The 13,592-nt window shown below is 37.9% G+C and overlaps 1 protein-coding gene across 5 annotated transcripts in view; it reads right to left on the bottom strand.

Moving 5' to 3' along the window:
• Positions 1-13,550, bottom strand: part of Meaf6 (MYST/Esa1 associated factor 6) — a 24,774-nt gene extending 11,224 nt beyond the window's left edge. Inside the window, exons 1-5 of one of the 5 annotated variants that reach the window (XR_007352099.1) lie at positions 13,425-13,546; positions 13,168-13,281; positions 12,975-13,090; positions 9,239-9,326; positions 9,039-9,084 (exon numbers count right to left, since the gene is read on the bottom strand). Coding sequence is in view for 4 of the 5 variants with exons in the window: in XM_048815736.1 (XP_048671693.1) it covers positions 9,039-9,084; positions 9,239-9,326; positions 12,975-13,090; positions 13,168-13,281; positions 13,425-13,472 (412 nt within the window). In the remaining variant the exon portion in view is untranslated. Of the gene's footprint in view, positions 1-9,038; positions 9,085-9,238; positions 9,327-12,974; positions 13,091-13,167; positions 13,282-13,368; positions 13,386-13,424 lie in introns of those variants that run through there. The other 4 variants (XM_048815736.1, XM_048815734.1, XM_048815735.1 and 1 more) reach the window with 4 other exon arrangements.
• Positions 13,551-13,592: the final 42 nt, after the last annotated feature.

Here is a 13,592-nt window from a genome sequence, read left to right as displayed (position 1 = left end):
AAAAAAAAAAAAAAAAAAAAAAAAAAAAATCATTTCTGAAAGTACAACTCTGTGAAAGCACTGGTTGATGAGAAGAAGGCTGACAAGGCACAAGGCCACAAAGCTTTGCATCAGAGACAGGATGGCAGAAGGGACACAGGACTGGGTAAGTAAGTGGGCTGGATACAGGAAGAGAAAAGGAATAACTGAAATATAAGAGACAGGCAAGAAAGGCAAGTTAGACACAGCAAGTTCTGTCCATGCTGCAATTCTATTAAAGACACTGACAGGAAAACCCAACTGTTTTCTCATTTGGGGCAAGCTGCTGTGGCACTACTAAGTAAATGAATGTGTCACTCACATTCTATAAGTACACTTAGGAAACAGTTTCAATCCTATCAAAGTCCTATGATGGAGAATTCACTTGTGTCCCATCTCTGAAAAGATAACACCTGAGGCAATAATGGACACCTCAAAGGACTCATATGGACATGAAATACCATAGTAGCCGGAGAAAAGTATATTGTTCAGAAAAAGTTTCACTGAGGGACTAGAATTTAAAATGGACTTTGAGGTTGGGGATATAGCTTAGTTGTAACTGAGGGCCTGGATAAATATTAAAAAAAAAAAAAAAAAAAAAACCCTAGAATTTGAAAAATGAAAAGCAAAAAAAAGTACAAAAAAGCACAAGATAAGGTACATAGGTAAGAAAACACAAGGGACAAATGAATTAAATAGAGAGCCTGAGAAATGGAAGGTAAAATGGAAAGACAGGTTAATAAGTCATATTTGTCAGACTTCATCTAGGAAGACAGTATAAGGTGACAGAGAAGAGAAATGACTTTTTGCTTAACCTTTTGAGCCTGTTCCCCCAACAGCAAAATAGGAATTCTTCCTCTCATGTGCAAACACTTGAATCTCTCTCATGGGCGAGGAACTAGCTGGACACAGTCCTTCGGCAACAGTCCCTGCTTTCATGGAGTTTGCAATCTACACCTATCCTCAGGAAGCAGCTCTAAGAATTAAAGAAGGTAATGCAAGTAAAGAACCTGCTCAGAGGGGCTGGGGTTGTGGCTCAGAGGTATCCCATGAAAGGCCCTGGGTTGAAATCTCAACACCACATAAAAATAAATAAGTAAAATTAAGGTATTGTGTGAAACTACAACTTAAAAATAAACAAACAAACAAAAGAAACTGCTCAGAGTCTGGAACCTAGTAAGTGCTCAAATCTCGATACCTTTGAGATCTACAAACGTGCAAGTCAAACTCTAAATAGAGTGAAGACTATATATAGTGAAACAACTGTGACAGAACAAGGGAAAGCTACCAGGAATTTCTGAATGACATAAAATGATCAATATTCAGCTCTTTGTACAGACCTGTATTGTAGGATTACTAGGCTGGTAGTGGTTTATAAGAGGGATGGGGAGACTAAATGCTATTAAAATACAAAGTAAGACCACAAAATAAGAAAAACATTTTTCTTTAGCTCATAGAAACACAAGAAGCATGCTCATAACAGGAGCAGGTCACAATACCTCCAAGTGCAGCAGAAAGTCAATCACTCCACTGAATGATGCTGTCACTGTGCAAGACATGAACATGTGTTTCTCACTGATATTAAAAATAAAAAAAGTGGGGCTGGGGTTGTGGCTCAAAGGTAGAGCGCTCACCTAGCCCGTGTGAGGCCTTGGGTTCGATCCTCAGCACCACATAAAAATAAAAACATAAATAAATAAAATAAATTGTTGTCCAACAGCAATTGAAAAAATTCAAAACTTTTTTTTAAAAAGCAACTTGTTCTTTGAGCAAAGATCAGATTTTGATTAATGAATCTACAAATGAGGGCTGGGGCTATAGTTCAGTGGCAGAGTGCTTGCCTAGCATGTATGAGGCACTGGGTTCAATCCTTAGCACCACATAAAAAAATAAAATAATAAAATAAAGGCATTCTATCCGAAATAAATAAATAAATAAATCTACAAATGAGAAAGTCTAGCTACTAAAAGAAAGGAATGGCTATTAAAGGTGTAACTTCTAATCAGCATGAAAAGGCTAGAGGAGAAGGAAAACTATCCAGAATCATACTTACCTACTTGAATGATGTAAATAAATGCTGAAGAGAGATCTGGTTCAGAGAAGCTCATTAAAACAAACAGTAGAGATTATTGATCCTTCAAAGGAAACCAGACACAAATCTGCCTATTTTCCTTTTCTTCTACTTTATTCTTTTTAGAATGCTTCATAAATTTGCAAAAAGTCCTCTTTAGGGATGATGCAAATACACTTTCTTTCTAGCCTGGATACATATGAAACCAAAGATAGTAGAAAGCATTGCATTTTGGGGGACAGTACTAGGGATTTAATCCAAGGGTGCTATACCACTGAGCTACATCCCTAGCCCTTTTTATTTATTTTTATTTTGAGACAGGATGTCATTTAAGTTGCTGAGCCTGGCCTCGAACTTGAGATTCTAATGTCTCATCCTCCCAAGTCACTGGGATTCCAGGCTTGCACCACAACACCCGTCAAGTATTGCATTTTTTTTTTTTAATTATGTGGTGTTGAGGATCGAACCCAGGGCCTCCTTGCACTAAGCAAGCGCTCTACCACTAAGCTACAACCCCAGGCCCTCAAGTATTGCATTTTTAAAAATTATTTTATTTATTTGTCTTTATGTGGTGCTAAGGATGGAACCTAGTGCCTCACACATGACAGGCAAGCACTCTGCCACCGAGCTACAGCCCCAGCCCAAGTATCTCATTTTTGAGGAAGTTTTTCAAAATGGTTTAAAATAAAATTCCCAAAGTGCAAAACTCCAAAATCATGGACATCTAAGAACATGTAAGGCAAGGGCTGGGGTTGCGGTTCAGCGGTAGAGTGCTCGCCTAGCATGGGTGAGGCCCTGGGTTCGATCCTCAGCACCACATATAAATAAATAAAATAAAAGTATTGTGTCCACTTACAACTAAAAAAAAAATATTTAAAAAAAAGAATATGCAAGGCAAAATTCTAAAAGAATGTTTATTTCATTCCTATCAAAAATCAAAGGCATTAAAAACACAAAACTCATCTCACCAGACTTGTTTCTCAGAAATTCTGAAGCACTGGAGGGATTCTACATAAAACAAAAGAATTAAAATGGGCCTGGTGGTGCATACCTATAATTCCAGTGGCTCCGGAGGCTGAGACAGGAGGATTGCAGGTTTAAGGCCAGCCTCAGCAACTTAGTGAGGCCCTAGCAACTTAGTGAGATCCTGTCTCAAAATAAAAAAATAAAAATAAAAAACTAAAAAAGGGCTAGGGATGTGGCTCAGTGGTAAAGACCCCTGGTTCAATCTCTGGTACAAAAAAAAAAAAGGGGGGGGTGGATAAAAGAGAAAGTAGACAATTCCTCTCATGGAATTAAAGCTTGGTTTGAATCATCTGGATCTTCCAGGGACCCTCAAGCACTAAACCTGGCTTAAAGAGGCCCAAGCACCAACCAGAAGCAAACACAAGTCTTCTCTGGAAGACAGTACCTTTCCTAGCCCTCAAATTTTTTCACTAATGTAGTCCACATTCCTGGGTCCCACTTCTGAGGAATCAACCAACTGCAGACAGAAAATATTCAGAACAGCCAGGCATGGTGGTGCACCATGGATATTCAAGTGAATGGATTCATATCCATTCACCGTGGTGAATTCCCAGCAGCTTGGGAGCCTGAAGCAGAAGGATCACAGCCAGCCTCAACAATTTAGTGAAAGCCTAAGCAATTCAGTAAGACGCTGTCTCTAAATAAAATACAAAAAAAAAAAAGACTGGTTAAGTGGCTCAGTGGTTAAATGCCCCTGGATTCAATCCTCAGCATGCCCCCACAAAAAGAAAATATTCAGAAAAAACCTGCATCTGTATTAAACACACAAAGACCTATTTTCCTTGTCATTATTCCCTAAACAATACAGTACAAAAACAATTTTGCAGCACTTATATTGCATTAGGTATCATAAGTAATCTAGAGACAAAGTATACAAGAAACCAGGCTATATATATGATATTCCAGCTATTCAGGAGGCTAAGACAGGAGGATCACAAATTTAAGGCCAGCCTCAGCAACTAAGTTAAGACCCTGTCTAAAAAATAAAAAAAATTAGGGGTGGGGTTGTAGTTCAGTTGGTAGAGTGCTTGGCTAGCACGTGTGAGGCACTGGGTTCGAACCTCAGCACCACATACAGGTATTGTGTCCATCTATTATAAAAAAAAAAAAATGTTAAAAAAAAAATTAAAAGGGCTGGATATAGAGCTCAGCAGTAGAACACCCCTGGGGTTCAATTCCCAGTTCTGTAAAATATAAAAATAAAAAAACAAAGTATATAAGAAAGGAACTAGATTCAATTCCCATACCACAAAATAATAAATAAAGCATTCAGAAGGATATGTGGAAGTTATATATAAATACCCTATCATTTAAAATAAGGAACTTGAATTAGTATACTAGGTCTGTCTTGGAATGGGATTCTGACATATATCCCAAAAAACACAGTATTTTTTAACTAAAATGAGCAGACACAAAGATTACCTAGTACACAAGGAAAGTAGACTTCACAAACAATAACCAACAGAAACAACAGATATCAGAAAGAAGCTCCTGTTTTTTTGGAGGAGTTTTGCTAAATTGCCCAGACTGGCCTCAATCTCTCAATCCTAAACCTTCCAAGCGGCTAGGATTATAGGTGGGCACCACTAGGCCCAGAAACAAACAGATTCATAAAGACTTCAGAGATTTAAATTAAACAGAATACAAAGTGACAATGCTTAATATACTTAAAGAGGTTGTCATCCTAAATAACAAACAGAAAAAGACTCTCCAAAGACTAATAAATTTATTTAAGACAGAAGAGCCTGCAATGGGAAGATGTGTGACATGGTAAATGTCATATGAGCATACTCAAAGAGATCTAGAAAGAGCTAGGAATGCAGCTCAGTGGTTATGTGCTGGCCCAGCATGCTTGAGGACCTGAGTTTAATTCCTAGGACTGTCAAAATTAATTAATTAATTAATTAATTAAATTTAATGCCTAGGTTGATTGGAAAACAGGATGAGGCAAGGGGGAGATTTTAAAGGCAAAATGAGGAGGGTTCTGGATCAACTATTCTTGGTTACAAGGATCAATAGCAAGGGTGGCGTCAGTCTAAGGTTGGACAGACAGTTCCTGGACAGATGTTCTCACAGAAGTATTTTCTGTGTAAGGTTGTGGTGGCCTTCCTGCAAGGTTGTGATTCTCGAAGTCTTTTGTGATAGTTTTTGTTTTCAAACATATGTACATGAGATCCCCTCGTTCATAACCTCTTGGCTTTATTTTTCTGTTATTGACAGGGCTTGATACAAGTGACTCCACTATGATTCTGATAATTTTCACAGAGTAAAGACAAGTTTAAAAATAATTGTAGAGAGAGTTGGAGATATAGCTTAGTTGGTAGAATGCTTGCCTTGCATGCACTGGGTTCAATCCCTAGCACCAAAAATAAAATAAAATAGCTGTAGAGAAAGATATGAAAAAGTTAAATTTTTTTTTTTTTTTAATAAGTAGAACATATGGAAATTAAAATTGCAAAAACAAAGGACTTAAAATCAAGGGAAGGTTTAACAACAGATCAAACAGTTAAAGGGAACTAGTGAACTGTTAGATAGGTCAGGGAAAAAAGCACTCATGAGAAAGCAGAGGCAAAAATGAAAGAAGAGATAGTAAAAAAAATAATAAATAAAGGCTAAAACGAGAAGGTTTAAATACATTTAATCAGATATCAGAAGGAAAGTAAAGAGGGCTTGGGGCAAATGCAATCTCTGAAAAGGTAACAGATGAAATTTTCAAGAAATGATAAAAAATACCAAACCACTGTTTCAAGAAGTCCAATGAAATACTATTTGGCCATTAAAAAGAATGAAATTTTGTAATTTGTGGCAACATAGATGAGCCTAGAGGATGTTATGCTAAGTGAAATAAGCCAGGCACAGAGGAAAATCAAATCAGGCATGACCTCATTCATTTGGGTTTCACAAAAGTTGATCTCATAGAACTGGAAAACAGAAAGTTGGTTACCAGAGTGGGGTGGGGAGCGGGGCTGAGGAGAGGCTGGACAACATGTACAAAGCTACGGACAGTAGGAATAAGTTCTCATATTTTCCTGCACAGTAGAGTAACTATGGTTCACTAATAATATTAGGTATTCATATTAATGTACTATACAATGTATTATTCAAAATAGCCAGAAGAAAAGGATTTTGATAATGCTTGAGGTGATGGATATGCTAATTACTCAAGTTTGATTGTTACCCATTGTAAACATAATGAAATATCACACATATTATGAAATGTGCCCAATAAATGTGTAATTACTATGGACCAATTAAAAAATAAAATAAATCCATCTAGATAAATAAGAAATTTACATTTAAACACAAGGTAGTTAACTGCAGAAAATCTAGATAAAAATAAAATTTTAAAAACTAGCAGTGGGAAGTGGTAATGGTGAAAATGGTGAAATAGAATGCCATAGAATAAAAATAAAGGGCCAGAAGCAGTGGCTCACACCTGTAACTACAGCTAGTTGGGAGGCTGAGGGAGGAGGATAAGAAGCTTGACACCAGCCTGGACAACTTGGAAAGACCTTCTCTCAAAAATAAAACATAGAAAGGGCTAGGGATATTGCTCAGTTTGCACCCCTGGGTTCAATCCCCAATATGGGGATAAAGAGGGTTATGTAAAAGGGCTCTGACCATTTGAATTAATGAACTCCATTATTCATTTAATTCAGTATACTCGGCCTTCCTCCAAAAGGAATTCAAGGCAGCTTACTAAGAATCATATAATGCAATCCAACAGAATAAATATAAAATAAGAATAAATGAATAAGTAAAGCAATGATAAACAGAAGAGGAAAGTAAGCTGGATATAGCACTGAGATTCATTCCCAAAATGCATGTTACAAATTCCTACTTGCTTGCTTGGGCTAGGGGGTAGACCACAAATTTCACTTTATGAATTTTAGTGACCACACAAATGGAAACAATCAAACAAGATTTAAAGGGCTGAGGATGTGGTTCACTGGCAGAGTGCTTGCCTAGCACACATCAAGCCCTGGGTTCAATCCTAGCACCACAAAAATTAAAATAAAAGAGATTTTTCAGTTAAAAAAGAAAAAAACAAGTATTTAGGGAAAACTATTCCTTTTTTTTTTTTTTAGTACCAGGGATTGAACCCAGGGAATCACATCCCCAGCCCTTTTTTATATTTTATTTAGAGACAGGATCTCGCTGAGTTGCTGAGGATGGCTTTGAATTTGCAATTCTCTTGCCTCAGCCTCCCAAGCTGCTGGGATTACAGGCGTGCACCACTGTGCCCAGCCAGGGAGAACTATTCCTACAGGAGTCAGTTTTGATAATAAACAACATCTGGAATGTCCTTGTAACAACACAATGACATTTTAAGGGACCAAAGTATATAATTTTGCAAAAAATAACTTTTTGGGAAAAAACTAAGAAAAGCAATTATGATGCAACCCAGGCAGGTGGCTCCATCCAGAACAAAGATTTTAGGGGAATGAATGGCCTGCGTACACTTTAGAAAATCTTTCATATGTAAGTTTTTGTCTCAGTCAAGTTTCTGAAAGGAGTGACTTAATTTAAGAGTCTTTTCCTGAGAAGTGCTTGGGCATAGATATCCTAAAATAAGTACAGAGCCACATACTGAATTATCACATAAGCAGGGGAAGAATTACAGGCTCCTGTGAAAACTGAGAAGTCCAACATCACTCCATCTCAACTCAGAAGAGAGATCCAGCATATTCTTTAACTAGTCTTGGTACTCTACAAAGTTCCTCTACACTTGAGAGGTGGTATTAATTGAAAAAATTAAATAAGACTCAGCTGAGAGTCATACATAGTAAAGGAAAAATCAAAAGGACTTGGTACAATTGATAAGGATGGCAGAAAGAGTCAAAGAATTCTGAATGAGGGAGAACAGTAGTATCACAACAAAAAAAATTAGGCAGACAATAGAAGAAAACAGAACAGTTCTGTTTTACATGAAATGTTTGAGTTTAAATACCCAAATGGAAAAGTCTAAAGGAAAGGCAGGATTAAAGTTCAGGAAAGGTGTATGAGATAAGACAAGAGAAACTGAAGTCCCTGAGTAGTTATAATTCCCAAATACCAAAATTCCTTTTCCACAAAACACTGCCCCAAGGGAAACTAGAGAACTAGATCCTACAACAAGATATATCATCTGAAAGAAGTACACAGGTGCAATACAAAAAACAGGTTATATTTCAAAGTGATCCCATGCACAGAGAGGATACTCAATTCAGCTACAGAGAGCCTGATTCAGCAAGTAAAATGTACAGATCTATCTCTCATCACTAGAAATTAGAACAAAATTAGACCATCTGGCTTACATACAGAAAATAGTGGAATTTTTAAATAAAGTAAATGGCACACATTCCCCATTTTATATTTAAGAACATAGGTACTACTTAGAATTTATTTAAAATTATTAGGTTGAGTTCTAAGATTTCATTATATGTTTGTAACTTTCCATAAAAGTTTTTTTAATTAAAAAAAAAAATCCCTGGGCTGGGGTTGTGGCTCAGTGGTAGAGCGCTCGCCTAGCATGTGCAAGGCCCTGGGTTCAATTCTCAGCACCACATAAAAATAAATAAGTAAAATAAAGGTATTGTGTCCAACTACAACTAAAAAATAAATATTAAAAAAATAATATAAAATAAATTTTTTTTAAATCTCTAAGAATTTAAAAGACTTATCAGGAGCAAAGACATAGCTTTGTGTCTCTGAGCAATAAAGCCAACTTTCATGTGACAGAAGAGGCAAGAAGGGCATAGTAGTTTCTTCCTCCAAAGAAAGGCATGATTAAAGATGCCCAAAAGGCTTCCCAACTTCTAGAAAGAAAAGGGCAGAGCATTAAGTGATGCAGATCGCAGATACACAGTTGGATACAAGTTAAATTTAGGGATTGTGGAAGCTTAAAAATAAACCGACAAGGAAAGTGAAAACATAAACTTACTCTTTTCAATGAGCTGGTCCTGAACTCCTGCCAATGCACTTACTGCCTAAAAGAAAAGCCACCAGTTATTAGAAAAGTGACCACAGACCTCAGGAGAGCATTTCCATATAGATAGGAAGGGAAAGAGAAAACTCACCTTCCTTAACTACAAACCACAGAAAACACACACTGCCCCCCAAGCCACCACCACCACCACTTACAGCTGCCGATGTAACTGAGGATTTACTGAAGAGCCGCTCAGCTTCCTTAAACTTCCGATTCCTTCTATCATTTTTGCTATTGGAGTTTCTAAAAGCACACAAAAGAAATTCATTATAAGCATCAAATTAAGTCCATGGCTCAAGTTGGGGATGTCCAGGGCAAATATAAAAAGACTTTTTTTTTTTTTTAATCAAGTTCCTTACAGGAATGCCTCCAATCCTTTTGGATTGGCCCAAACAATTATTATGTTGAATGCCTAAGTAGATAGCAATGTTTCCCAACGTATGGTATATGCCTCACTATGGGAAGAGAGATTATTTTAGTTGCTTCACAAATATTTTCATTTTATCTATCTATCTATCTATCTATCTATCTATCTATCTATCTATCTTTTAAGGGGCTCAGAGGCCTGGAGCACATTTAAGGCACGTCTTGCCTATCATCAAAATACAGTGGTACTAATGCCCGGCCAATATGTGGTTGGTGGGCACCAGGTGCCCACCCAGCCCAAACCCCTCTCCCCATTTTACTTTAGTATTTATTTAAATGTTTATTAGTAAAAATAACCAGCACAGCTAGGCACTGTGGTACATGCCTGTAATCCCAGCAATTTGGGAGGCTGAGTCAGGAGGATTGAAAGTCTGAGACCAAACTCAGCAACTTAGCAATGCCCTGTCTCAAAATAAAACGTTCCCAAAAAAAGGGCGGGGGGGAGGGGGTGCTGGGGATGTGGCTCAGTGGTTAAACAACCCTGGGTTCAATTCCCAGCACCAAAAAAAAAAAGGAAAGAAAGAAAAACACCTCAGCACAGACCAAGGCATGGTGGCACAAATCTATAATCTCAGCGACTCAGGAGGCTGAGGCAGGATTGTAAATTCAAAGTCAGCCTGGGCAACTTAGTAAGACCCTGTCTCAAAACAAAATATAAAAAGAGCTGTGGATCTAACTCAAAGGCAGAATATTCCTGGGCTCAATCACCAGTAATGCTACTAAAAAAGAAAAAGAACACAATCCAGCACACGCTAGTGATATGCAGTATCTTTATTAAATAAACTTAATTTTCTAATTTATAAGAACAGTTTCCTTAGAGAAATGGCTAGGGCAAGAAAAGGACATGGTCAGTCTAGGACCTCTTTTGGGCCAGAAAGTACAAGTGTTCAGAGACTAATAGAGTTATGTCAAAAGGACAAAGAAACATTTCAAGAAGGCTCTACAGTTGGGACAAAGAAAACAAAAAGGATAACAAAGAGTATGTTTACATTATGTAAAAGCAATGAGCAGTATACTTAAGACTTGTGTACTTATTTGTATATATTTCACTAAAAATAAGCCTCTATAAAAAAGAGAGAAAAGTGACAATACTAGATTTCAACACTGAATTCACTTTGGCTTTTTTTTGTGGTTTGTTTTGCAGTACTGGGGATATAACCCAGGGGTGTTCTACCACTGAGCTACATTCCAGACCTTTTTATTTTTTATTTTGAGACAGGGTCTCTTGAATTTGCCCAGGCTCTCGAACTTATGATCCTCTTGCCTCAGCAAGATGTGTACCACATATGGCCAATTTGTTTCAATTATGACTCTATTAATCAAAAAAGAGAGAGGAGAGAGAGAGCCGGGCCGGTGATGTATGCCTGTAATCCCAGCAGCTTGGGAGGCTGAGACAGGAGGATCGCTAATTCAAAGCTAGCCTCGGCAACCACACGGCACTAAGGACCTTAGTGAGACCCTGTCTCTAAATAAAACACAAAACAGGGCTGGAGTTGTGGCTCAGGGGTCAAGTGCCCCTGATTTCAATCCCCAGTACCAAGGGGGAAAAAAAGAGAGAGAACAAAAGGAACAGAATAAAAAAAAATTAAGACTTTTCTTTCAGAATGCCAACAATAAATATAAAGGGAGAGCTGGAGTTGTAGCTCAGTAGAAGAGCACTTGCCTAGCATGTGTGAGGCACTGGGTTCGATTCTCAGCACCATTTTAAATAAATAACATAAAGGCCCATTGACAACTAAAAAATATATTTTGAAACAAAAAATGTAAAGGGAATAATAAAGTTAGAAAACCATCATTTTACAACTTCCAGTATAAAAACTAATGCTGGTAAAATCAGTAATATATAGTAAAACTACTGAATAAAAACTTGGGGGGAGCAATATATTCATAATATCTTAAAGAGTAACCTTCTAATCACCATGGGAGGTGAACTTTTACAGCAGAGATATTATATGCCCAATCTCAGCAGCACCAATAATTAGACAATCTGGCAGTATGTGCCTCCTGATCACAGACACATAATAAAAGGCACACAAATCACACTGTTTTTGCCAAAAATCTTTAAAGGATTGCTCATGAGGTCACAATAAGAAAAGTGTGGACTAGAACATTCTATGGGACAATGTCATGACTACCACTACAAAAAGAGTGAGAGCACCAGAAGCAGTGGTGCTCAACTATAATCCCAGCAACTTGGGAGGGGGCAAGAGGATCACAAGTTCAAGGCCAGCCTCAGCAACTTAGTAAGACCTGTCTCAAAACAAAAAATAAAAAGGCCTAGGGATGTGGCTCAGCAGTAAAGCACTGCTAGGATCAATCCCCGTACCAAAAAAAAAAAAAAACAGAGAGGGACTCCTAAATATTAAGACTACAGAGACTTAATAACCAAATGCAATACACAAATACTGAAATACTGACCGGATGCTGGATTAAAACAAAGCATTTTCAGGACAACTGAGGAAATTTGAAGAAAGACTATAACAGATGATACTACTAACATTACACATAATGTTAATAATGCATTAGCATTGTTAATATTCTAAGTATGATCATTGTGTAGCCATACAATGGTAGAAGAAATGTTCTTGTTCTCTGGAGGTAACCGTTGGCATAATTAGGTACAAAGTCTCATGATATCTGGAATAGCATGAGGGAGAGCTTTGTGGTGATAGAATAGCCCTGTATCTTGACTGTGGTTATATGAATCTACACATGTGATAATATGCCACAGAACTATATATACACATTGTACCCATGTTGATTCCTGGGGTTTTAATAATATACTACAGTTACATGAAATGCAACCACTGGGGAAAACTGAGTGAAGGGGTACATGAGACCTCTGTATACCATTTTTTTGCAACTTCCCATGAATCTATAATTATTTCAAATAATAAAATATTATTCAAATTTTTTTAAAAATCTTAAGTATATGCAGGTTTATATCACAGAAGGAGAAGACAACACATAACACAAAAATGTGGCAACATGTTAACAATTTGTGAGTATAGATGAAGGATAAAAAATGTTCATGTACCATATTCTTTCAATTTTTCTAGGTTTGAAAATTTTCCAAAACTTTAGAAATTTTTTACATAATAGTTATTATTAAATAAATAGGGGTAAAACTGGCATACAGGTATGGCAAACTGAGGGTGGAAATGTGGAAAATACCAATAGAGTGCTGCTGTATAAGGTACTGGCATATGCTGTGTTTCATTTAAACCTCACACAACTCTGCTGATAGGGCCAACTTCCCCATTTACAGATGTGGGCTCTGTCCAAGGTTACTCAGTGAGGTGGTGGCAGTGGCAGAAGTGAGCCAGAAGCCAAGTTCAAACCCAGACCTCTTTTCATACCATCATTTTTACCACTGCCTCTCTGCAAAGTTGCTACCAAGAACACTGTCCTCCAAACAAATATTACTAGGGCACAACAGGAACATTACTGGCTTCTGACACTCACTTTTGGTTGGTCAGATACCGATCCCAGCCACGAATAATATTGCCATACATCTGAGTGTCTTCCAGGTAGCTTCCTTCAAAAGCGTAGATCTGTCTCTCCAAGTTTGCTAGTGTTTCCTAGAGATGGAAAAACAAGGTCACAGAAAGTCTTTTTAATGTGGCTATTAAGGATAATATGAAATCCTGATATCAACCTTGTAAAGCCAAGCTCGTCCACACGGACACATTTTTGTGGAGAGAGAGACGATATGGGGAGTGCCAGGTAGTCCAAGCCAAAGACAGTCCAGACCTCTTGGGGATGATGAACCCTTTGGTGAACAGAATGGAATATATAGAGCCTGTCCTCAGAAAAACGCACACACAGGCAAAATTCTGCATATACTCCAAAGGGAAACCTGAGTGTCAAGAACAGGTCTGAGACGGAACGTGGGCAGTCTCCACTCCCACTCACTAAAGGTGTCGCTACCAGGAGAGCCAAGGGTGAGCAGCTTTTCAGCATCCACGGGCTCCCCTCTGCGCGGGCTGCAGTTGCTATGGAAACCTGGAAGGGCAGCTTCAGGTGAGATGAGCCTCCCGGTTGCGCAAGCCAAAGCGCGGGGGGGGTGGGGGGGGAGGCAGG

Source organism: Marmota marmota, unplaced genomic scaffold, assembly GCF_001458135.2.
Source record: "Marmota marmota marmota unplaced genomic scaffold, marMar, whole genome shotgun sequence".
Taxonomy (NCBI): domain Eukaryota; kingdom Metazoa; phylum Chordata; class Mammalia; order Rodentia; family Sciuridae; genus Marmota; species Marmota marmota.
The sequence above is the reverse complement of the archived record's forward strand: the minus strand, read 5'-3'. Positions and strand labels throughout refer to the sequence as shown.